We start from the raw sequence: 24,775 nt of genomic DNA, 5'->3' as shown, positions 1-24,775 counted from the left end.
CCTCATTCAAGAGATTTATTGGTAGGGAGGAATCCAGAGAGTGGCTGACCCTGCCAGAGTGGAAAAGGGAGCAGTGACCCGAACAGGCACAGGGCTTATATAGGGCTTCTGAGGGGCGGAGTTTTTCCGGGGTGAAGATTTTTAGAGTGGAGATTGGTTGGATTTCAATCCCTGAGCTTGGATAAACTGGTTAAATTTCGTGTTCAGGGACTGGTTATTTTTCTTTCTCAGGGTTTCCTGCTCACGGTTGGTTGATTGCTGTGCTGAGTTGGTCAGGGGCAGAGTGCGTTTCCTTTGTTCTGGTTTCACTGGCCCTTTTTAATTTTTTGGCTCTAGTTTCTGGGCTAGGGTGTGTTTCTTTCACTGGCTCTGGTTTCAGGGTCGGGGTGTGTTTCTTCGGCTGGCCCTTTCCCCCTACATTTGACCCATCTCAGTCACAAACTAAGGCCAGTTAAACGTTTCAAAAACTACCTTGGTGGAAGATATGAGATCTTTTCAGATTCTCTAGGGCAAGTTGGCAAGGTACTCAGAGGCCACAACTCCTACCCAACTGCCTAGAGCCAGACTAGACTCTGATTGGCCGCAGCTAAGGGGAATATAGTCGTGGTTTCGTGTCTTTCCCCCCCTCCTCCCCGCGCGCCCCACTCCCGACACCCCCTACCCCTAGTCCACATTTCTCAATCAGTGCTCCAAACCCAATCCAGCTGCCTGGAAAGAATCCCGGATGAACGCCTCGGAGGCGGGAGCCGCTAGGAGTTGTAGTTTTTTTGTCCAGAGCGACACCGCCGACGCCTGGGCAGGGGTTGGGCCAGAGACTACAAGTCCCAGGGGGCGCTCGCGGGGCCTTGGCGAGGCGGCGGGTATGAAAGAGGAATCCGCCCGGTGTATGGTGAGTGAGGGCCCAGTCTGACCGAGGTGTCGGCTGCAACGACGCGATAAAGGCCGCGGGGCTAGGGTAGCTCAGACTCCAGAAGTCGCCCAAGACCCGGCGGGGCAGTGCCCACCCTGCCTCGCTGCCATTTTGTCAGTGATGCGGCGGTAGGGGAGGAGCCGCGAGCGGAGCTAATGGACTGATGGAGGGAGGGGAGGTTGAGAGGGAGCAGAGCAGGACTTGGGAGATGTGGGATTAAGTTGAGGATTTTGCTGTGCGTCCCAGTATATTACCGTGATACTTTTCCTACCTCGTTTTGGCTTTTGGCCCTTGCAGTGTACACCCGCAACTCCATTAGTGAATTCTCAACTCTGTAGGCCTGTTTAATTTAAAGGTATCAAACTTGGCCCAGTATTTTGTTTTTGTTGTTTTGAGATAGGGACTGGCCATGTAGCCCTTGACAGCCTCAAACTTGGGATCATCCTGCTTCTATTGGCCCATAATCTTGTTGGTGGTGTTTCTTAGTATCACCACAGTGTACAGAGAAGGCAGAACGGATGTAGTTTCTGTTCTAGGTTTTTACCCCCTTGGTCGTGTAGGTGGTGTGGGGGTCCCGGGGGTGTGGGTGGGGGAGTTGAATCTAGGGTCTCTCACATTTTAGGCCCTTGCTGTTCAGCCCCTGCTTTTTCCTGCGTAAATTCATAGCTTGGCTTCCCCAGGTTGATCCAGGTCACAAAAATAGTTTGATTGTGGGTGCACTTGATAATTAAGAACCACACAATAATTTGAGTCCTTTTTTTTTCTTACCCTAAGGCCTGTAGAAGGAACTATAGATCTGGATTATATAGATGGTTTCTTTTCTTAACAGATAGTTTCTTTTCTTAATTTACATATTCTGGCCTTACTAGTCTTCCTCAGTGCAACTTGAGCTCATCTTGTCCACTGGCAGTGTCTGTCACAACACCTCTCAGAACTGGCTGGCATCTGTTTTCTATGTTAATTTGGATCTATGGATCTATAGCATAATTCATGTAAAGAACATTGCTACCAGGCAGTGGTTGTACACTTAATCCCAGCAGTCCGGAGGCAGAGGTTGACAAATCTCTTGAGTTCCAGACCCCAAGACAGCCAGGGTTACACAAAAAACCCTGTCTTGAAAAACCAAAATAATAATAATGACAGTGATGATACTGAGCGTTGCTTAGGGGCTGGAAAAATGGCTTAGTGGTTAGGAGCAAATAATTAGCAAGAAAATGTGAGTTCTAGTTCCAGCACCCATATCCAGGTGCTCACAACCGCCTGTAACTTCGGAGAATCCAACTCCTTCTGGCCTCCACTGGCACCTGCATTTATGTTTATAAATATACATACATATAATTACATAATTAAAAATAAATCTTAAACTTTGCTGGAGAGATGGTTCAGCAACTTAGTAATTGCTGTTCTTGCAGAGGACCAAGGATTTCTCAACACCTACATGGTGCCTACAACCATCTGTAACTCAAGTTCCAGGGCATCTGGCAGCCTTTGGCCCCATGCAGGTACTAGTCACTCATGAGTAGACTGAGTTTGAGAACAGCTTAGACTGTGACCTACCAGTAAGGTTCTGACTGGCATCTGGCATCTTTCTCCTTCAGCAGCTACATGGTGTCTCCCTGACTCCACCTACTTTCTACTTTCTCTATATATCTCTGTTCGGATTTCCTGCCTCGCTTTACTAAGCCATTGGCTGAAACAGCTTCTTTAATAACCAATGGTAATAAACATATTCATAGCATACAGAGGGAAATCCCACATCAGTCTCTGAAATGTTTGAAGACCATCTGTCTGTCTATCTATAATATATCTGTTTGACCTTGAAAACATCTAACATGGCCGCAACTTTGATTGTTATAGATGACTGACTACTAACCTACATTTCTTTTTTTTTTTTTAATATTTATTTATTTATTATGTATACAATATTCTGTCGTGTGTATGTCTGCAGGCCAGAAGAGGGCACCAGACCTCATTACAGATGGTTGTGAGCCACCATGTGGTTGCTGGGAATTGAACTCAGGACCTCTGGAAGAGCAGGCAATGCTCTTAACCACTGAGCCATCTCTCCAGCCCCCTAACCTACATTTCTTAATTATCTTAGACAGTTTCTAATAATAGCTTTTAACGACTAGAACTTTATATTGCATTTTAAAATGAGCAGCATAGGTACAATACCTTAAATAAGAGTAGAAACATGCATAATATGTTCTAACAAAAATAACCATAAATTTGTATCAGTATATAAAAATTCATATCTATGTAAAATTTTGAGACTAGTAGTTTTTTAGTTTGAAAGTAGATTCAGTAATCTACTCTTTTGTCCTATCATTTTTATATTTTCTCTTCTCTTCAGAAAGAGAGTCCTGAATCTAATCTCCTTTGTTTTTTTTTTTTGACTTGACCAATAATTGTAACCAACCCCCCTAAACAATAACAGACATCCATAACCCACCGAATGACCACAAATGACCCACTCCATTTTGGGCCAACCAGTGATTTAATTAATACAATTTCTGTGTTGTTATTTTGGGGCTGAGCAGCCAGAGACAAGCAGCCTCTCTTCAACACCAGTTCTTGGGAATGTGGGCGTCAGGTTCTCTAGACTGCTTCCTGTTTTCTGGGGGTGATGGCATCTCTAGGGGATCCTTAGAAAATGAGGATAACTGTCAAATCCTGGGAGAGCTAGCTGTATTACTTTTCGTTTAGTCTCTGGGAGATGAGAAAAGGCAGAGCTTCTCTGAAGTCTTAGCTGGAGTAGTCTGAGACTAGATCATCTCAGCTGGCAGCTTCCAAGTTGTTCTGGGTGTAGGTTTTTGAGGAAACTATTACTGAGGCATTCTGAGAGGCTGGATCATTGGGCTACTTGTCTTCATATCGGATCCTTTTGTTCTGAAAACATCTAAGCATTTAAAGGTATTATACATATCTGTATTAACACAAGTATGGAATGTGTGGTGTGCACAAGTCAGATAAAGATGATTTGTTTTATGTTTGAGCAGGTAAAAGACATCAGTCTGTTTGGACTGTATAACCAGACTCTCTTGAGGACTCTGTACCAACAAGATTTATCATGTCTCGTCTAGTTTCAGAGGGATCAGCATATATGTCACCTGTCTGTAGTCTTTTTTGACCTTTCCCTCATGTCTGTAGCCAAGATCCTCACGAGGTCACCCCAGTTAAATCTGATATCTATTAACTTGGAAGAGAACCATAACTTTTGTTTCCTGTGGAAACAAAGGCATAACCTCAACTCCAATGCAAAATTCTTTCTGAATTTCATTTTGACGTTAAGATATTTTTTGGGGGGGTGGGAGATTTTTCGGGGGGTTGGTTTTGGGGTTTTGTTTTGTTTTGTTTTGAGACAGGGTTTCTCTGTGTAGCTTTGGAACCTGTCCTGGAACTTGCTCCATACACCAGGCTGGCCTTGAACTCACAGAGATCTGCCTACCTTTGCCTCACCACCTGCTTCTGCCTCAACACAGTCTTAAAATATATAGGTTGAGGGAGGGAAGTGGGAGGAGGGGAGGAGGTGGAAATTTTTAATAAATAAAAATGAAAAAAGAAAAATAAAGAAAAATAAATTGTACCCTTGAATTAAAATAGATAGATAGATAGATAGATAGGTTTAATTTAGCAGTTCCTTCCACAATCCAATGTCTCTCAGTAGCAGCTATTGTCTGTTCATTGAAGTTCAAAAATGAGGTGGAGAAGGATTAAAAAAGACGGTGTGGACTGCTGGCCTCCATATGCCTCTCGGCACGTATATACACCACGTATAACAGGAAAGAATAGGTACCAATGAAATCCTCAGCCAAAGGCACTCGCCACCAGGCCTCACAAAGCGGAGTTTAGCTCTCAGGACCACATAGTGAAAGACGAGAACTGACTCCCACAAGTTTTCCTCTGACTTCCATGCACGCCATAGCAAGTATATATATATGCATATATATGTGCACATATGCAAATAATCAAAATTTAAAAATTATGTACAGAACTGCTGAGCTAATGGGATGGCTCAGTAGGTAAAGGGTCTTACAGCCAAGGCTGACAACCTAAATTTGATCTCTGGAACCCACATGATGAAAGAAGAGAACTGACTGTTGTTCTCTGGCCTCCACATGCATGCTGTAGTTTCTGTTTTATGACCTGTGTGTACACTCGTGCACACGTGCACACACACACACACACACACGTGCGCGTGCATGAAGTGAAAAATAAGTACATGTTAAACAACTACCATGTCTTACTAATTGGAAGACAATACAATTAAAACAGATGTGAAAAGATACTTCAATAGTGACTTTTGACATGTGACTAATGACATGAAAAGATGCAAATCATTACTAGTCAGGGAAATGCTGATAATGAGATACCACTATGTGCCCACCAATGTCAAATATTGGTGAGGATGCAAAGCCTTTGAGTTCTTCTGCTCTGCTTGTGGGAAAGTAAAGAGGTACCACTATATGGAAAAATGTTTGACAGTTTAAACACACCTCTGATCCAATACAAATTCCTTGGTTATTTACCTATAGGAAATGGAAATACAGGTTCATATGGTGTGTGCTCAAGGACCTGTGATTTCCAAAATAATAGGAACAACTAGGAACCTGTCAGCAGGTGGAAGGTAAAGGAAATGAGGTATCGCCACATAACAATAACGTAGTAATGCACAGAACACACAGAACACAGTGCATCTAAAGATTCTTGGTGCTGACTGAAAGAACCAGAATGTTCTATTTTTATGAAATTATAGACAACCAGGCCAGCTTGACTACCTAGGACTGAAGGTTGTAGGGGGCTCATGGAAGGCTTTGATTTGTTTATTTGTTTGTTTGTTTGTTTGTTTGGTGTAGTGATGGCCTCATAGGGTTTCCAGAACTCCCTGACTTGTTTACTTTAAATGGATGTCATTTATTGTGTGCAAATTATGCTTCAATAAAGTTGACCAAACAGCAAATGGCAGTGTTAATTGAATGTTGGATTTTGGCATCTTCTTTCTACTTGACCTGGGTCTCAGAATGAACAGATGGAGTTTTCTTCCAGATCAGAGAAATACGGCCTTTGGTGAGCAAACCTCAAATTCACAGAAAAGTTGACATTTGATTGCATCCTATAGTTGAGGATATGATATGAATATATCTCTAAGAAGATTTCACACCTTGGAGAAGTCAAGTCAAACCCAGAATGTATTTTGAAACTCAGCATACAATACTGAAACAAAAGCATGTACTAATAATGAATGCCAGAAAGGCTCAGGATCAGGCTTCACAGGTGGCTCCTGCAGGCCTAAGCACCACCTCTTCCCTCCAATAATTTTCTTGATAGTCCTGGCTTAAATCCAGTATAAAGTGAGATATTGTACAGGCTCCCACTTTCCCTCCTGATAGGATTGGGGCCTATGTCATCCTGAACCTTCATCCTCATGGGTCATGTAAACCCACATGATCCCTTCCTAGGTCTCAAGTTGGGTTTCCTACTGCCTCAGAGTGTAGTTCCTCATTTTTAACCTCAAACTGAAGCTTCTCTGTGTTCTCTCAGAGAGTCTACCTAGACGAAAAGCTCAGGCTGCTCTTGTTCCAGAACTGAGATGCCCAGCTTGCCTGCTATTTCAGTGCTGCGGTGGCCTCTGCTAAGTAAAACGTCCGCATAGAGGTAACATACATACATTTGTTTATTTTTGTTGTTGACACTTGAGACAGGACGTCATGGTTTCTCAGGCTGGTCTTGAATTTACTATGTAGCTATCCTACTTTTGGTCCTCTTGTCTCCAGCTCCTAAATGTTTGGATTGCAGGGTGTGTACCATCCCACCAGGTTATTGCCACTCTTGCAAGTGCTTTACCAGCTGAGATACATCCTTAGTCTCTTAAGAGATAATGTTTTTTGTTTAAAGTTTTTTTTTGTTTTGTTTTATGTGTTTGGACGTTTTGCCTTCATGTATATCTATGTTCTACATGCATACAGTGCCTTCAGAGGCCAGAAGAGGACGTCAGACCCCCCTGGAATTGGAGTTACAGACAGCTGCCATGTGGGTGATAGAAATTGAACCCAGGTCCTCTGGAAATGCAGACAGTATCTCTCCAGGCCTGCTTTTGTTTTTTCAGACAGGGTCTTACTGTGTAGTTCTGACTGGCCTGGTACTCACTAGGTAAACAAACCAAACTGTCCTCAAACTCACAAGAAATCTGCCACACCTAGCTAACTTTTTTTTTTTGTTTTTTAAGAGGTAACCTTTATGGCAAAAAATATTCTTCAAGGGGCTGGAGAGATGGCTCAGAGGTTAAGAGCACTGATTGCTCTTCCAGAGAGTCTGAGTTCAATTCCCAGCAACCACATGGTGGCTCGCTGCTATCTATAATGAGATCTGGTGCCCTCTTCTGGCCTGCAAGCATATATGGAAGGAATGTTGTATACATAATAAATAAATAAACCTTTAAAAAAATTCTTCAAATCTTATTTTGGACTTTGATTGGTTTATAAGTCCCACTTTATGGGTTAATTTAAGTTTGTTATAAAAGGGATTTCAGGGAGAGGAAGACTATAGAGATGGCTTAGTGGTTAAGAGTACCTGTTTTTGTAAAGGACCCAGGTTGGGTTTCTAACAATCACATGCCAGTTCACAATTGTCTATAACTCCAGTTTCAGGGATCTGATGTCCTCTTCTGGTCTCTGTAGGCATCAAGCACACATGTGATGTGCATATATACATATAGTTAAAACATTCATATACATAAAATAATATTTGAAAAAATTAAAAAGAATGGGGATGTAGCTCGGTTGATAGAATGCTTACCTAGTGTACACAAAGCCTTGGGTTCAGTCCCCAGCCCTGCATAAATCAAGTGTGATGTTGCACATCTGTAATCACACCACTCTGTGGTAGAGACAAGAGGAGATGAAAGAGATGGAGAGATGGCTCAGCAGTTAAGAGCACTGACCTGTATTCTATTCCCAGCACCCACATGGCAGATTATAACTGTAACTGTTATAATCTGTAACTCTAGTTCCAGTAGATCTCATATCCTTTTCTGACCTCTGCAGGTGTCAGGCATGTTTATGATATGCAGATAAACACACATGCATAAATTTTTTTAAGTTTTTTAGAAAAAATGGTAGTATTGGTACAGATTGAGTTCAAAGTCAATCAGGATACAAGAAACCCTTATTCCCAAAACAGGAAAAAATTATTAAGAACTGTACACATGATATTGCCTCAAGGCTCTGTGGTATGTTTTCCTCTATATTAAAAACAGGACATATAAGCACTAAGCTGGCAGTTTTCAGGCACCAGGTGTTCTAAGGTTCAAATCTTGATGCAATATTTTGCTCCTTTTTCGACTCTGGATCCTTCCTCATGTTACTACTCTTACAACTCTTTTTTGTTTGCTTGGTTTTTATTTTTTGAGACAGGGTTTCTCAGTGTAGCCTTGGCTGTCCAGAACTGAGGGATTCACCTGCCTCTACCTCCTGAGTGCTCAGATTAAAGGTACATGCCACCATCCCTGACTTGTGACTATACATTTTTAAGTTTGGGTATTATTCTGGACCATAACTTTATATCCTCTTGTTTCCCCAAGTTCAGAAAGGCAGAACACTGTATCACTGAAAATTCCCAATGAACCCATGTCCACTCCAACCCCCTAGCTACACACAAGGAAACCGAATCTTGTTAGTAGTGCTTAAAATGTGATTAGGGCTTCACTAGGGCAGTGTGTCTGCATCCTGGGAAATCAGAGGTACGGTGGTCTTGCTTTCAGAATCCTGACAGCATATCATTGGAAGGAATACCAGGTCATCCCTCTCAATCAAGGCTCTGCCCACCCACCTGCCTTGATTCCTGAGTTTTGAGCCTTAAATAGCGGTGTACGGCTGTGAGCGCCTCACAGTCCTAGCTGTGCTAACAGCTGATCCCCAGGTAGAGGGAGCCGATGTCTGTAGTTCTCACTGCGTCCCTGGAAGGATGCCCCGCTCTTTCCATTAAAACCCTTCCCTCCTGGTTATCTCCCACTTAGCCCCACTCACCCTTATCAGCACCTTCTCCGAACCCTGTTCTGTCTTACAGGTCTCCCTGTCAGCCCCCCAGCATGACCCTGCAGTGTCTCGTGCTCTTGGCTGGCCTCCTGATGGGAGGCATGAGCAAGTCCACAGAAAGCAAGGTGGGTATCCTGTGCCCCATGGCAAGAAGTTGGAGCCTCCTCAGAGGCAATAGATTCTCATCCCATAAAAATTTCAGTCTTTGAACTTAGGGTTCACTGATGTTAGCCTGACCCTGGTAGAATCCCGGTGGAGTCCACTGCTAGTGTTGGAATGACCACACTGTCCATCACCCGTTGTATTATGACTTCTAGAAGTTTCTCTGCCATACCCACCTATTGCTATAGCTGACCTAGAGTCTCTGCAGAGCCACCCTCCAGAACTGCCCGTGGTCTAGAGCTGCCTGCTCAGTTGTTGCTTACTCAGGAGCTAATGACTGGTAGGCAGGCATGGTCAGGCATCCTGGCTCCCACCAGAAGTACTCAAACAGAGACAGTCACACTCCAGTGGGCTGGCTTTGGTATCCACCATTGTTCTCTCCAAGTCAGGCAGGATGGGGTGATGTATGGGGAGTCCCTTACTAACCTGGCCAAGGTAATGAAAGGAATGGCGTGCACTGAGCCTTGATCCTTCCCATGGTGGTATAATATCCCCCTGTTTCCCTGTTATAGTGATATTTTATTTATGTTTTAATAAAGAAAGCTTGCCTGAAGATTAGAAGGTAAAACCAATTCACTAGATGCTAGGCATTGGTATCACACACCTTTAATCCCAGGATTTGGGAGACAGAGGCAGATGAATCTCTGTGAGTTCCAGGCCACCCTGGGCCACACAAGACCAATGCAGAAACAAATCCAGGTGTTGGTGACTCAGACCTTTAGTCCCAGTCCTAGGGAGTCACACACCTTTAATCCCAGCACCAAAGGGGATGTAAGACTGGAGGAGACAGAGGCTCGGGGCTCAGTCTGCAGTCGCCCAGCCTTGGTAGAGGTAAGACTTCACTAGTGGCTGAGCTGTTTTGCTTTTCTAATCTTCACCTTGAACCCCAATATCTGTGTCTAGATTTTTATTCATCATGTTATGTCCTGTTATCCTTTAGACACTCCTGTTAACTAAATTCAGATCACAGGAAAACCACAAACTTGTTATCCTATCCCACAGGAGACTGAGACAGTAGAATTGTGAGAGTTTTTTTGTTTTGTGTTTTTGAGATAAGGCTTCTCTGTGTAGCCCTGGCTGTTCTGGAACTTGTTCTCTAGACCAGCACTTGATAGGCAGAGACAAGTGGATATCTATAAGTTTCAGGCCACCCAGAAGGCCACCCTGGCTTACACATTGAGTTTCAGGCCAGCCAAAACTGCATAATGAAACCCTGTCTCAAAGCAAAAATAATAAAATTTAGAAATTAAAAATAGAGAAAAGGCCAATTTAATATGTTTTAAATTTCTTGAGTGCATCTATAAAGAAATAGGGCACCTATATATTTATGTTAAGGTTTGGGGAAGAGGGATATTTCTAAGGAAGTGCAATTGGACAGGTCCTAACTAGGGACCTAGCTAGGCTGCTGTTCAGGTTCTTGTCCCTATGGCTTCAGAGACAAGGACCTACCCTTTCAATACAGGGAGGGCAGTGCTCTGTGAGGGCCTTAGCCTCTCCTTGCAGGTAAAGCTCAAAGACTTCCTTTGAGCTCTCTCCAGTATCGAAAGTATTCTAGTTTAGGGAAGTTTGTTCTGTGCCATACCATGCCAGGCTGTCTGAGGCCCATGCCCCAGGCCAATTCACACTAATTCATTAGGTCTTACCCTTTCTGGCCTTTGGGAGACTGGGTAGCTGATATTGGACACACCTCGCCAGATTCTAGCCTTATATTTGATAGCTTATTCAGTCATCAAATATTCACTGGTCACAGGCTCTGCACAGTGGAAGAAGGACCTGTTGGATAGTGATTCATGCAATGTGACAGGCATGGAGTCCAAGTGTTTGTAGAAATATCCAAGTCTGCCTAGTAACTTCCAGGTTTGGTCTCTATGGTGAGGGCTGGAATCTTCCCTGTGCTGTTTCAACACAGGCTGCAGTAGGAGTCGGGTAGGAATTCTCACTTATTGAAGGGATGTCACTTGCACCTAGAGAGTTTAGGAGCTATGGGTAGTGAGAAAGCTAAGACCCTGCTATGACCAGTGCTGTTGTTGGCATGAGCTAGGCACTCACCACCCTGTCTCTCTAATGTCTCTCCTCTAGGCCCCACAGCCTGAGTGCTGTATGGATATGGTAGACTTCAATGCTACTTGCCCAGGCACAGGCCTATGTGGCCCAGGTAAGCATCATTGTTACAAGTAAATAGCAGACTAATCACCACCCCATCACCCTTCCTCAGTGTCTCAAGACAGCTGAGGGAATGGAGGAACTTGGGCAGCACAGGCTGTGGTGTTGCTCAGAGGAGGCCTACCTGGATTTCCTTCTTGAGTAACCTAACCACATCCTTGTCTGGTGTAGGCAGGACCCTGTGGGGACTGTTCTATGAAGGGCTGAGACACAGGGAGAGGGAGGTTCAGAGGAGGAGGCAGAGGGTTCAGAAGAAAACTAAGCCAGTATAGCACTTTCAGGACTTAAAAGCTCTTGAGGTATCCCCCTTTTTTATGATTTATTTTTCTTTTATGTGTGAATGTTTGCCTCTAGGTGTACATGTGCACCACATGCACACCTGGTACCCTCAGGGGTCGGAAGAGGGCATCAGGTCTTCTGGAACTGGAGTTATGGATGATTGTGAGCCTCTGTGTGGGTGTAGCTTTGGTCAGTGCCAACTTTGGATGGACATTTGGCTTGATCCTGCTACAGAAGATCCTGGGAAATAGCACAGGGACAACAAACAAGCCTGTGTGCACCTGTCCCCATATCAAGGCCCAAGTGAGGGCACACTGCCATATGTCGGCAGTATCCTCGAGGAAATGGTTCTGCTCGATAAGGCTAGACCTTAACATAATACCTATTCATTTTAGCTAAGTACCTTTGAATAGTCTCCTGAGGCATCCAGAAAAGAAATGACTGCCTTAATGATGGGCATCCACATGAATGGTTGGTTGAAAACTCTATGCTTTCTGTTGAGTTTATTTCTTTTTCTAGAATTGGAGCCTGTGCCCACAGATTTCCACATCATGTTAATGTTCTTGAGTTGAAAATTACCAATTCATAATACAGAAAAGCTTACAGAAGATAGTGAAATGACCTTGACTTACTTTGACTGAAAACCCTTATCTCCTCCTGGTACAGGTTGCTACAGGCACTGGAATGCAGATGGGAGTGCTAGCTGTGTCCGGTGCTGGAACGGGACCCTCCCGAAATACAATGACTCTGAGTGCAGAATTCGTATGTCTTCTCCAAGCTACCTACCCCAGTTCCCCCATACTTCACAAGGGTCCTCATGTCCTATTTGGGGAGAAACCAAGGGAACCAGTGTACTTGTCCTCTCCAACGGCGGTACCCACCTTGCCCAGGAATGTTGTCTATTAGTGAGCAGCCCCTTGGAGTCCCTCCCTGAGTGTTCTGTTCACTGAGGACTGCTGTGGGTGAGAACTGCTCCTTACTTTCTCATCTCTAACCTGAGCTGTCCCTTTAGGACTATATGTGGAGGCCCCAGTAGGGTACCTGGCGTGGCCCAGACCTCTACTCAATTCTGCTCTCCCATAGTTACTGGCCGGGGCATGCAGTTTCCTATGAACAGGAGCTCAGGGACACCTGGACAGCCACATTTTGGTAAGTCTTTTAATTCATAAATCCAGAACTGTGCCTCTGATTAGGACCTGAGACAGGGGATGGAGCCCATCATTAATTAGAGTTGGTATTAGTACCGGTGCCAATCCTGAACCACTGAGACCACAGCAGACATAGTCCACTCTGACCCCCGGGCCCTAGGGATTGCATTGCCCCATCCCATCTTGCTCTTATAGGATGTAGCCACTGACGAGACTGCAGACACACAGGTCATGCCTCCTGATCTGTTTTCAAGGAAAGGACAAGCCCTATTTACCTGATGACTGTATCTCCAGAGTCCTCAAGTCTACCTTAAATGAAGGCCTGAGGAGTAAAGGGTGGAAGAATATATCTGAAGTAGCAGTGTGACCAGGCAAGCAAGAGAAGGGACTGGGGTGGTGCTGGTAAGGAGAATACACCCAAGGCAGAGGAGCCCCATAGGTTAGGAAGCTGGACTGAGCTCCAGTACAAGACTGCCTCTTCTTAGGCGACCCTGTCATTTTAGGGACACATCACTCTGACTCTCATCCTTCAACAGTGCTGGATCTTAGGCTTGGAGTCCTATTCTGAGAGGGCTCAGTTCTTCCCATGGGTCTTAGAACCCATCTCTCCTCTCAACCAGAAGTTGCACTTGAAGGTGCTGTCCTTAACAGTGGAAGTCAGTGGCCCAGAACAATGATGTTTAGGGTAGGGGTAGTATAGACACATCTATTGCACAATGCTAATGAGTCAGAGCAAGGTCCACGGAGTCTGTCTCAGTAAGAAAGATATTTCCCGGGAGATCTTGTCTGTTTCTAAGCAATAGTGGAGAATGTGCCTGAACTGGCCTTCCCCTGTAATCAGATTGATGACTACCTTAAGAATCATAGAACCTTCATCCAGCAACTGATGGATGCAGAGATCCACAGCTACGCACTGGGCCAAGCTTTTGGAGACCAGTTCAAGAGAGGATAATATGAACAAAGACTATGATGGGGATGCCCATAGACACAGCTGACCTGAGCTAGTGGGAACTCAATGACTCTGGAATGACAGTGGGGAAACTTGCCTAGGACCAAACTAGGCCCTCTGAATGTGGATGAGATGTATGGTTGGGGCAGTCTTTATGGCCACGGGCAGTGGGACCAGAATTTATCCCTTTTGCTTGAACTGGCTTTTTGTAGCCCATTCTTTTTTGAGGGATACCTTGAGAGGAGGGCCTTGGTCCCACCTCAAAGTAATGTATCAGACTTTGTTGCCTCCCCTTGGGAAGCCTTACCCTCTCTGAAGAGTGGATGGCAGGTGCAGTGGGGAGAAGGTGGGGGATTAGGAGGAGGGGAGGGAATGGGAGTGGAATAGGTATGTAAAAATGAGAAAAGGTTATTTTTAAAAATAAATTAATTTTTAAAAACTAAAAAAAAAGAAAAAAAGAGTTAAAAACAATAAAATGAACAAATGATAAAAGAAACGCACAGCTGCTAACATACTGTGGAGCTGTGACAGTGAAGTCCACTGACAGGAATCCTGTGTTACTAATTATATAAAACCTGGCTGCGTCCCTTTCTATGTATACCCCTCTGTAAGAAACTCTATTAAAAATTAGAGCATCAGCAAAAAAAAAAAAAAAAAAAAAAAAGGAAAGATACTTCCTGAGGCCAAGCTGTGATGGCACACCCCTTGAATCCTAGCACTTAGGAAGCAGAGGCAGGAGAATCTCTGTGAGTTCAAGGCCAGCCTGGTCTACAAAGTGAGTTCCAGGACATCTAGGACTGTCACACACAGAAACCCTATCTCGAAAACAAACAAAAGGAAGAAAGAAAGAAAGTCATTTGCTGTAGCTGGCAGTTACACTGTTCGTCAACTAATAACCCCCTAGCATGTCCTGACCCCAAACAAATGGAGCCGAGCAGGGGGCAACTGCATGTATCAAAAGTGAGGTACAGCAGAAGCACCTGCTGCCAGGCTGGAGGCTTTGGTTCACTCCCAGAGGCTGGGGCCAGTCTAATGGAGAGAGCACAGGAATTAGCCTGGTCCAGGAGAGAATGGGCACTAGGATGTCCCTTGTCTTGTGGCGAGCTGTGTTGGGCTTGTGGAGGAGTGCAGAGCCTTTGCTCTGACATGTGACTGGTGCCTAGTCGGGGCTCAGGTATGTTTGGGGAATGGTGGGCCCCAGGGGTTAAGCAAGGAACACTGTATCGGTATCCATCCCCCAAGACCGAGGCTCTCCTGACAGCTGTTGGTTTGCCTGCAGGGGGTCCTCATGTGGCAGCCTCCCTCTTCCTGGGGACACTCTTCATCAGCACAGGCCTCATCCTCTCTGTGGCTGGGTTCTTCTACCTCAAGCGCTCCAGTAAACTTCCCGAGGTTTTCTACAGGAGAGACAGAGGTACTTCCTCCTGTGACTGAATTTCCACCTGCCTAGCCTCAGGGGAACTGTCCAGAGCCTGTCCCCACTCAGGACATAGGTAGGTGATCCCCAGCAGATACAGAGAAGGCACAGGGACTCCACAGAGTGCCTCTGGATGCTCTTATAACTGAGAGTGTGAGGGTGGGCCCTGCCACGTAAGAGCTTCCAGGGTAAGAAATGGTGAGCAGCTGTCCAGGCTCCCGGTGCTCAGGGCATGCAGAGCTGCGGCAGCTGCTGGGCAGCAGAGTGACATGTTCTTTTCTTCCCCAGCCCCTGTACTGCAGCCTGGTGAAACAGTAAGTAACCTACTCTACTAGATTCAGCAATCTGGGCTATTTGTCCCTGTGCCAGGCCATCCAAGTCTGACTTTGCCTTTCTCTTTTCAAGGCTGCGATGGTCCCCCTGCCACAGTCTTCAGGTACAAGCTGCAGCATGTTATGGGGGTTGGGTGGAAGGGTCATCCGTAGTCATGTCCAAGTCTAGCTCTGCTTGAGAGCTGCAAGGAATATGTCAGTTCCTGAGCCTTTCCCTGCCATGCCTGTGCAGTTATAATCCACTGTGTAGAAGATGCCGTGAGCATAGCTAGGTTGACTGGACTGTAGTTACACAGCTCTAAGCCCCAGAGCAGACTCATTGTCTTCACTGTCACTGGCCTAGAGTGGAGAGCCAGTGCGTGTTTCTCTCTTTTGAAGATAAAAGTAGTTCCTTGATGAAGCCAGACCTACCTTATTCCAATTAGTACCTGTCTCAAGTTCTCCAAAGCAACCTTGTCCCCAAGTACTTTACAGATGTTGCCAGTGACCTGTACCACCATACAGCAAATGCACACACTAGCCACTTCAAGAAAAGTGTGTCCCTTAATAGTTCTTGAAGCCTGAAGTTAGAAATCAAGATGTCAAGTGAGAGACATACATTCCAAGGCCTGGTGGATAGGGAATCCTTCATGTCTCAGTTCCTAGTGTCTCATACCTCCTGTGGCCTTGCGGCCACATCATCCATGTCTCTCTCTCCCTTTCAGGAGGATAATAGTCATGGGATTCAAAGCTCACCTGGTTAATCTGGGATGATCTCACCTATTGTAATAGAATCACATCTGCACAGACCTTCTTTCAAATTAGGGTTTTGTTCATAAACTTCAAAACTCGGGTGTGAGCCTGTCTTTAGAGAGTGCCATCCAACTCCCTGTAGAGCATAATGCAGATATAGTCTGTGCTTCTGTCTTAAGGAATAGCTGGGCTCTGATCCAGGCCCAGGTACCAGGGTGTGGAGTCCGGGGGTCTTAATAGGAAACAGCTGAGCTCATGGGTGCCTCTGTCAGAAGACACAACCGTTGCACAAAGGGAGCCTAATAAGCATCACTTTCTCCCTGGAATAAACTCCGTACGTGGGCTTTGTGCTCCGACTGTTGACTGTGATCCCGAGAGCCTATGGTGCTGGCAAAGATCTGAACCTTACCTATTTCTGATTCAGCTTCTCTCTAACCCCATTTCAGTGAGGAAGCCAAGATACATCAGGCGTGAGCAGCACCCGGACAAGAACAGGAATCCTTCTGCCTTCTCCACAGTAGAGGCCCACATCAGCAACGTCTGACCTAGAGGGCATTGGAGACCCAAGGTTCCCCTCCAGTGAACTCAACACACAAAGGTCCTGGGGCTTAAGATAGGCAAGCATTGGCTCCAGGGACAGATATGTACAGATGCTAGGGGGAGCTAACCTCTATGCAATGAGATTTTCTGTCCCACCCTTACTGTGTGGTTTAACAGGACTAACCCTCTGTGAGACCTGAGAACTCAAGAACAAGTCATATAGAGTCTGGGCCCCTCAGGAGTCACAGCAAAGTTCCAGCATCTGTAACAGCTTCAACACAGGCCTGATCCAAATGGTCAAAACATCTGGAGGCCACCCAGTGGAGCCCTTTGACAGGACTCTCTCCATCACCTTCAAGCTAAGAAGAATGAAACCAAGGTCCAGAGAGTGGAGAAAACAACCTGAAAACTGATACCAGAGATAGGTTGCTCCAGCGTTGGCCTGATAATTTATGTGCTAACCTCCAGGACACACATTTTTGAGAGTTGTAGAATTGAATGTCCTGGGTTTCCTGATTCTAGGAACCAGCAGAACCTAGTCTCCCAGGGACAGACTCCAAACCTTTCAGGCTGGATACTCAAAATGTTTACCCATGAGGCCTCCATATCTGGACACCTGCAGATCATTTGTGTCGCTGGGCTTGTTGAGAGCATGCTGACCAGTGGTCCTGTCTTTGCTCTTTCAAGCCTCCAAAGCAGTGTGCCTGTGAGCACTTGTGGCTGGTAGCATTAGGCATATGCTCCTGTGGAAGAAGGTGCCCTGTTAACCAATGCCACCTCCCTCTATGGACCAAGGGTGTCTAACATCTTCAACATGGCCCACATCTGATCTTATTAAAAGGGATGTAAGCTTACTTTTCCCAGACTTGAACCAGTAGCTAAGGTAGCAGCAGTGATTTAAATTTGGACCAATTAAACTAGCCTAGATATTCTCTCCTCTAGCCTTACTATCCAGGGGTCATCTATTCAATGTATGTGGGCCACCTGCCCCATTGCCATGTTCAGGGGATGGAATCAGGAAGGCAAAGAGAACCCCTTCAGCAGGATCCAGGACCTGCCATCTGTTACCTGGTGGGACTGGCAATACAGCAATCCATCCACACATGTGGCCTTGGTCTGTTCTACATGCCACCCTTCACATTTCGGGACACTGTCTTTTATGAGGTGACTACCCAGCTCCTTAGGACTTGAGATAGAAGGTACCAATCAATGACCCTTCAGAGAGAACTACAGATTCAGATGGATGTGGTGGCAAACACTGTTAATCCTAGCACTTGGGAGGAAGAGGCAAGTGGATTTCTGAATTCAAGGCCAGCCTGATCTACAAAGCAGGTTCCAGAATAATCAGGGTTATACAGAGAAACCCTGTCTCAAACAAAACAAAAATCCAGAAAAAAAAAAAGACTACAGATACATCACTAGGCTTTGTGGGAGCCAAGACAGTTTGTGGATCTAAGTCACCCTTCGGGAAAGTAGGACTCTCTATGCAGGCCACCTGAGTCCAGCTTGGACTTTCCACTCAAAGCCCGTGGGTAGATGTGGAAATGTTTGTCTCCTGACTAGTAGAGGAACTAGATAAAGAGTACAGAATGAGACTATAGGATTCTAGAAGTCCTGCCTATGGTTGTTTGAATAAGAATGCTCTCCCATGGACTTAAATACTTAAATGCGTAGTCTTTAGGGAGAGGCACTACTTGAGAGTGATTAGGAAGTGTGAGATTGTTGGAGGAGGTGTGTCACTGGGGGTGGGCTTTGGGTTTCAAAAGTTCTAGCCAGGCCCAGTGACTTTCTCTTCCTGCTGCTGCCTGTGGGTCTGGATGTAGAACTCTCAACTTCTTCTCCAGCACCATGTTTGTATGTTGCCATGCTGATAATGGACTAGACCTTTGAAACAGTAAGTCCTAATTAAATATTTTCCTTTATAAGAGTTGCTGAGGTCATAGTGTCTAATCACAGCAAGAGAACACTAAGACACTGCCCTTGCTTTGTAACTTCTGTGGCTATCTTTATGCACTGGTTAGAAGGCTGTGGCCCAAGACATCTGTAGAAACCTGAAATGAGTTTGGCATCCAAAGACCATCCCTCTGTCCTTGGTTGTATTTCAGAAAAGTTCTGGGGAGTAAGATCCTGTCGGCTAAGGTGTAGGTTTCCAGACCTAGATCCTTTGTTCTGAAACCAAAGACCTTGCCCTGGGGAAGGATGTGAAGTAGTTTAAGCAATAAGATGGAGTCTGACCCATCATCCCTTTTTTCATAGCTTGATACCCTGGGCCTAAAGCAAGGTTGGGTGCTTTAGCCAACTTAAACACCTTAAGGCCTAGGGTTCTCCAGAATGATTTCTAATGAGAATTGGAAAGAGATGTTGGCAGCAACCAAGGAAGGCAGCATGAGAAAGTGGCTGCCAGTCTGGCTCCCTGGTGCCACGGATAGGTCTTTGGAGACCTTGTCTCCACTGCTGGAAATACAGAAGGACACCATTGTTCAGGCTGCCTTATGTCTAAACAGTGTGAGACCAGGTCTACATGCAGCCCTAAAAGATGGGGCAAATTGCCAAACCAAATGGCACCCCCTACCCCAGAGTCTTTCTGTTCCATCTCATCACCAATATCCACCTACTTGTGGGGAAACAAGTTTTTACTCAGCAGCTGTAGTCTTAGGAGGAATTCTGGCCATAGGGCAGCCAGTACCAAGTGAGAATATGCAGCCAACCTCCCATACCCATTGTTTGGAAAATAGCAGAATGGTTAGCAGAGATGAGGGGTGGGCCTAAGACTAAGAACCTAAAAGAAAAAGTCCTGGTCTTAAAAGACCTCATACACTAGCCATATCTTGTTTCCCAACAGTGCATCAGGGACTTGCAGCCAAGTCAGTAGCCGTGGTGGTGAGGACTGTCATCAGGGTAAGTTTGGGGTACTACTGAGGGACTGTGACCACTTTGGTACAAGGATGGGGTCAATAAGAACCTCTCCTAGAGAGGGAACCCCTAGGGCTGTGGGGTCCAGAGTGAGAAGATAGGAAATAAGGTTGACCTTATGGGCACATGCTAACACAAATGCATACACATACTCAGTGGTGGTGGTATTTTGATGTGCACACCCACACATTGACTTGCCTGCTGGTTAGGATCAGGTCAAGATGGACCCCACTTACTGCCCTTGATAGTGTAATCTGAGTTCTTCCTATACTGGCTGGAGCTCCTCCAAGGCCTGGTCCCTCTGTCAGCAGGGAGTTGACTCCCCTTAGGTCAGGCCTGGGAGAAGCCTAATAGATTCCTAAGGTCCCACAGCATACTTGCCTCTGGACATTGACTGCTCACTGGAGAGCCTTGGTGACCTCAGAACTTGGATATTCCCAGGAGCCTTCTGAAGGTTGTTCCCAGAGCATCTGAGACTCTAGCTTCCTAGAGGCAGCTTGTGACACAGAGTCATGCTCTACGCAGAACACGTGGACTGGGCCTCAGCAGCTCTTCCTCTTCAGCACCCTCATGCCCTCTACAGTCCTGGACCCTTCAGAGGACACCATCCTTAGGGACCCACCTCCTCTCTGGACCTCCATTTTCCCTTGAACCCCTAATTCCGTGGGCCCCATTTTTGATTATTAGTACTCATAAGAATTAGGCAGGAGAACCTCAATTCTTCCAATACTCAGGCCCCTTCCTCTGATAGGACATTGTCCCCAGGTTCCCTCAGTCTCCCATATCTTAGCTCCCTTCAAAGTTGGCCTTGATCATAAAGATATCTAAGAGCAAAATTGTGACAGCTTTTGGGGATTTGGACCATTGGGTGGTCAGTGGGTACTTTTGGGTAGTTGAGTACAGCTATTCTATCCTCATGAGATCCCTCCCAGCAATATACCCTCCCCCAGGGCCTATGTGGGGGCTCCTATCTCAGGATCCCACAGTTCATTGTGCTTGGCCAGAAGACAACTAAACCTCAAGGTTAAGGAAGAACCTGGCCTGACCAAAGTGGGTGGCATCTGGTCAGCAAGACCATCTCAGCTCAATGGCCCTGGAGCAGGCCAAGGACTGCCTATGCTCCTGCTCCCAGTCTCCAGTTCATCCCACTCCAGAGTGGTACTTCCTATCCCATCCCTAGACACTCCTTGTCCATCAACTCTTTTTGACCAACACTTCTACTGTGTCACCTGGGCAAAGCTTCTTGAGATTCCATCTTTCTAAGAACACGTGATCCTTCCTGAAGTCTGGAACAAGCAGGTACCCACAAACTATTGTAGTCAACCTGGGCCTCTATTTGTTTATTTATTTGTTTGTTTGTTTGTTTAAGACTGGGGAGGGGGTTGGCTGTCCAGGTACTAGCTCTGTAGACCAGCTGGCCTCGAACTCACAGAGTTTCATCTGCTTCTACCTTCAGAGTTTAAAGGATTAAAGTTGTGCACCACATCCGCCCAGCATCCCTAATATTTATTCTTGACCCATCACCTAGGCTGTTGCCCAGGCCGGCCTAGCCATGACCTTTCACCTCTATTCCTGGGCTCCAGGACAAGGAACTCCCCAAAGGCAGTAGGGTGCTGGAGCAGCAGCAGATGAGGGTTTTGCATGAAGCAATTGTGAGAATATAGATGAGATGGGAGAAGAAAGGGCAGGACATTGATGGGCACAGGTAGATGGGGCAAAAAAGTACAAATTGAGTGTGTCTAAGTGTGTGTTAGACTCAGTGAAAGGTCCCTGCTGAGTACACTCGGGACCAGGTGGGCACACTTGCTTTCCAAAGGAGAGGGGCTTTATCCGAATACATGAGCATCTACTCTCGATCCTGAGTCCCAAGACTAGAGGTCTGTGCTGACCCTAGACCTATTCTGGCTCCCCACCCGTTCTGGGCCTGCCAGGGAAAGACCAGCCAATCTCTGATGTCTAAGGTGTTCAGGGCCACACCCCCAGTTGCTGTTACCTAGAAGGTATAAATAACCCTGCTTCAAAGCTCATGGCCTGAGAATTCACACCTGTCTCAGTCAGCCAGCTCCTGGATGAACACACACAGCATACCTTCCATTCCCACATACACAGAAGAGGTGCGCCTGTTGGACCGGTACCACAGAAGGCTGTTGGCTGCTGGCCTGTGGAGGAACACCTGCCAGGTGGAGCAGAGGCTGGGCCGGACCTGAAGGAGGGGGAACAAGTGAGCCTAGAGGCACAGAGCTTTGCTGTGCCCAGTGAAGAGGATCATGCCCAGGAACTGCTGACTCCTAGCTACCAGGTAAGGTCAGCTCAACCTTTCATCTATACAGACTTGGGGTGAGGCCCCTTTACAGAAGGTGAGGCCTGGTACCAAGGAATCAGTCTTACAAACAGCACAGGTCAGAGGAGGATAGACTTTGTCAGACTTGTCAAGGCCACTGCTGCATCCAGGAAGTGGTGACTTCAAATGCCAGAAGGCTGGAGCCCTCATGATGTCACAGAGATGTCAGATGACTCACACAGACCCAGTGATGACTCAGCAATCCTTGAGCCATTTTGATTACTCACCCACTCAGGGTTGACCAGTGAGGCAGGGAGAGGGATTATCCTTGCGTGACTGCTGATCTCCATGGGTCATAAGACCAATACTTTTGCTGTGAAATACCCTTCTCTGATCAGGATGCCTGTGGCTCCTGAAGTGGCAGCCTGGCCCAGGGGAGGTCAGTGTGTTTCTAGCATTCCTCTCAGGGAAGTAGGGGAAGGGGTCAAAGAAGGCCTGAATCTTCTACATCCCACTTCTTGACAGGAATCTGTATGATTCTGATATTGGCAGAACAGGGCAGATGGTGTGTGTGTGTGTGTGTGTCTGTCTGTCTGTCTGTCTGTCTGTCTGTCCCTCTGCACAAGTGTGTGAGTGGGCATGTCTAAGGCAGCCTCATTCCTCTGGCCATTGACTAAGGATCATTTTTTTAACCCCTGGCACTTGTCCTTATCCCTACCAAACAAGCTAGCCCTAGATTCCAGGCTGCAGCTGTTAAAAGCCTCAGGCCTCTACTAAGGCCCTCTCTGTTTCTCAGAGCTTTATGGGCCATGTGGTTCTCCCAATCATCCCAGAATCCTTACATATCTGCTGGCAACTCAGACGTGTACCATTCAAATCAGGGACCCACACTGGGACCAAGTTCAAACCCCTCCTAATTGTTCCAGGTAGCTCATGAACTGCTAGGGCCCAGTGTCCAATTGGTTCTGGTACAGAAGCCGCTAGCGACTTTGGAGCTGACTTCTCCATATGGGACCTGTTAGTATTCTATGGTATGGGTTCAGCCTTGCAGAGCATAGACATAAATAGTAGCCGCAGTGGGCGTCTCTCATCAGCATGGGTAAGGATGGCCAACAGGTGCCCAGCCACCATGTTGGCAATCCCTAACACACAGCCTCTATTGAAACCCATCTAGACTGTTCATGCCTGGCATACCATGGGATTGTTGACCTTGTAATGAATGGAAGAGGCTAAGTTACAGATTGGCCATGGGTGGGATTTTGGAAGTGCCTATAGGTAGATGGTGTCCTTTGGGTTTGATGCTGGGGAAGAGACGAGTGTGTGACAGACTGACTTTCCAGGATAAGGGCAGCTCATGACGGCCTGTCTCTGTTCCGCAGCTCAGAATCATGCCATCAGGCCAGCGGGTGTGGTATACAGCTCACCGCCAGAGCAGCTCCACAGCCCCAGTGCCCAGGTCTCCTGGCCCAGCTGGAAGCCCCAGATCCCCTGGCCCAGCTGGAAGCCCCAGATCCCCTGGCCCAGCTGGAAGCCCCAGATCCCCTGGCCCGGCTGGAAGCCCCAGATCCCCTGGCCCAGCTGGAAGCCCCAGATCCCCTGGCCCGGCTGGAAGCCCCAGATCCCCTGGCCCGGCTGGAAGCCCCAGATCCCCTGGCCCAGCTGGAAGCCCCAGATCGCCCAGTACTCCTGGCTCAGAGAAGGTAGCCTCCCCACTGGAGTGTTCCATCTGCTTCTCAGGCTATGACAACATCTTCAAGACACCCAAGGAGCTCTCCTGTACTCATGTCTTCTGCCTTGAGTGTTTGGCTAGGCTGGCTGCTGCCCAGCCTGCAGGCCGTCCTGGCAGAGAAGCTGTACCCTGCCCATTCTGCCGGCAGCCCACCACTGTGCCTGCTGCTGGGGCTCCTGCACTGCGCACCAGCCGTGAGCTGCAGGCCAAGATGCCAGTGCACTTGCAGAGAGAGGAGCCTGTGTGGCTTGAGGGCACCAAACTGTGTTGCCGCCCCTTGTCCACCACTTCTGGCCAAGAGGCCAGTGACTTTGTGTGTGTGGATGTAGGCCTGAGCAAACCAGCTGAACCCACACTACCTGTACCTGTCCAGGACCCTCCCGAACCCAGACGAGGCTGGCTGGCCCGCTGCTGGACACGATTTGGAGACTGGCGTCAGGTAGTACTGATTTCTGTGCTGTTGCTGTTGCTATTTTGTGTGGTACTCTGGCCTGTGCACTGTGCATTCAAAACTGGAAATCTGCGCTGCATTAACCGGCCGTCTCTAGCCACTGCCACTGTCACTTCGACTACTGATACGCTCTTTCTTGGGCTCCTAGCCAACAAATAGGGTCAACACTTTGGCCAGGCCAACCGTCCCGCTTGCTCCATGGATGGATCCCGACCTAACAAGGTCAAGAACACAGCAGCTTTGGAAGTTGGTTTCCCAGAACCAAAGACACGTATGTGTCCCTCACTCTCTAGGGCTAGGTGCCAATAGGAAGAAAAGGGTCTTCAAAGCCTCTAAGAAATACAGGCATCTAAGGGCTCCAGAAACTGCCCTCTGACCCTGCCGTACAGATGGTCGGGTCAGGCCCTGACCTTCCTGGACACACCAAGGTCCCCAAAAGGCAAGAGTTTGACATTCTTTCTTTTTTTTTTAAATTAAATTTATTTATTTTATACCCTGACTGATGTTTCCTCCCCCACTCCTTTCTTTCTCAAGACATTTTACCAGGGTCTTTCCTAGTTCCTTTCTTTGGGAAGGGCTGGACCCTTCCACTCAGTGGGGACGCTGAGCAACTAGTTCTCTTAATAAGAGTGACGTTGGAAAGGTAGGGCATCTCTGCCCATTTCACAGCAGGGACTTGTCATCTGTCTCTGGCCATTATGAACGGTACATTTCAAAATAAATTATTTTGTATAAA

The 24,775-nt window shown here is 46.8% G+C and overlaps 2 protein-coding genes and 1 long non-coding RNA gene across 5 annotated transcripts; 2 read left to right on the top strand and 1 right to left on the bottom strand.

Moving 5' to 3' along the window:
• The first annotated feature begins 652 nt into the window (after positions 1–652).
• On the top strand, positions 653–17,519 carry C6H1orf159 (chromosome 6 C1orf159 homolog). 3 transcript variants are annotated; one of them, XR_015002134.2, is made up of 11 exons: positions 653–889; positions 6,452–6,565; positions 8,975–9,068; positions 11,185–11,260; positions 12,214–12,309; positions 12,631–12,696; positions 14,924–15,058; positions 15,350–15,375; positions 15,467–15,497; positions 16,572–16,723; positions 16,843–17,519. XR_015002134.2 is itself a non-coding variant. In XM_048417616.3 (10 exons), the coding sequence occupies exons 3-10, from the start codon at positions 8,997–8,999 to the stop codon at positions 16,667–16,669; spliced, it is 600 nt and encodes a 199-aa protein (XP_048273573.3). In that variant the 5' UTR covers positions 655–889; positions 6,452–6,565; positions 8,975–8,996; the 3' UTR covers positions 16,670–17,519. The 3 variants fall into 3 exon arrangements, 2 of the variants coding, with proteins under 2 accessions (XP_085546341.2, XP_048273573.3); XM_048417616.3 differs by having other exon boundaries at positions 655–889; positions 16,572–17,519; XM_085690215.2 differs by lacking the exon at positions 6,452–6,565 and having other exon boundaries at positions 16,572–17,519.
• Positions 14,930–22,040, bottom strand: LOC146894064 (uncharacterized). The gene is made up of 4 exons (XR_015002135.2): positions 21,967–22,040; positions 21,667–21,781; positions 16,535–20,170; positions 14,930–15,041 (listed from the first exon to the last, which is right to left on the bottom strand). It is a non-coding gene; the product is annotated as an uncharacterized LOC146894064 (long non-coding RNA).
• Positions 21,745–24,775, top strand: Rnf223 (ring finger protein 223). The gene is made up of 2 exons (XM_085690214.2): positions 21,745–21,877; positions 23,239–24,775. Exon 2 carries the CDS (start codon positions 23,248–23,250, stop codon positions 24,196–24,198), a length of 951 nt encoding a protein of 316 aa, XP_085546340.2. The 5' UTR covers positions 21,745–21,877; positions 23,239–23,247; the 3' UTR covers positions 24,199–24,775.

Source organism: Myodes glareolus, chromosome 6, assembly GCF_982192425.1.
Source record: "Myodes glareolus chromosome 6, mMyoGla1.1, whole genome shotgun sequence".
In the NCBI taxonomy this organism is placed as follows: domain Eukaryota; kingdom Metazoa; phylum Chordata; class Mammalia; order Rodentia; family Cricetidae; genus Myodes; species Myodes glareolus.
This window is presented reverse-complemented; position numbering and strand designations above follow the sequence as displayed.

Excerpts from the sequence above, each read along its gene's own strand:
- C6H1orf159 (XM_085690215.2), top strand. The coding sequence starts at position 8,997 with ATGACCCTGCAGTGTCTCGTGCTCTTGGCTGGCCTCCTGATGGGAGGC. Across the intron at positions 12,310-12,630 it reads TGACTCTGAGTGCAGAATTC|TTACTGGCCGGGGCATGCAG; the intron begins GTATGTCTTCTC and ends GCTCTCCCATAG. Across the intron at positions 15,059-15,349 it reads TTTCTACAGGAGAGACAGAG|CCCCTGTACTGCAGCCTGGT; the intron begins GTACTTCCTCCT and ends TTTCTTCCCCAG.
- Rnf223 (XM_085690214.2), top strand. The coding sequence starts at position 23,248 with ATGCCATCAGGCCAGCGGGTGTGGTATACAGCTCACCGCCAGAGCAGC.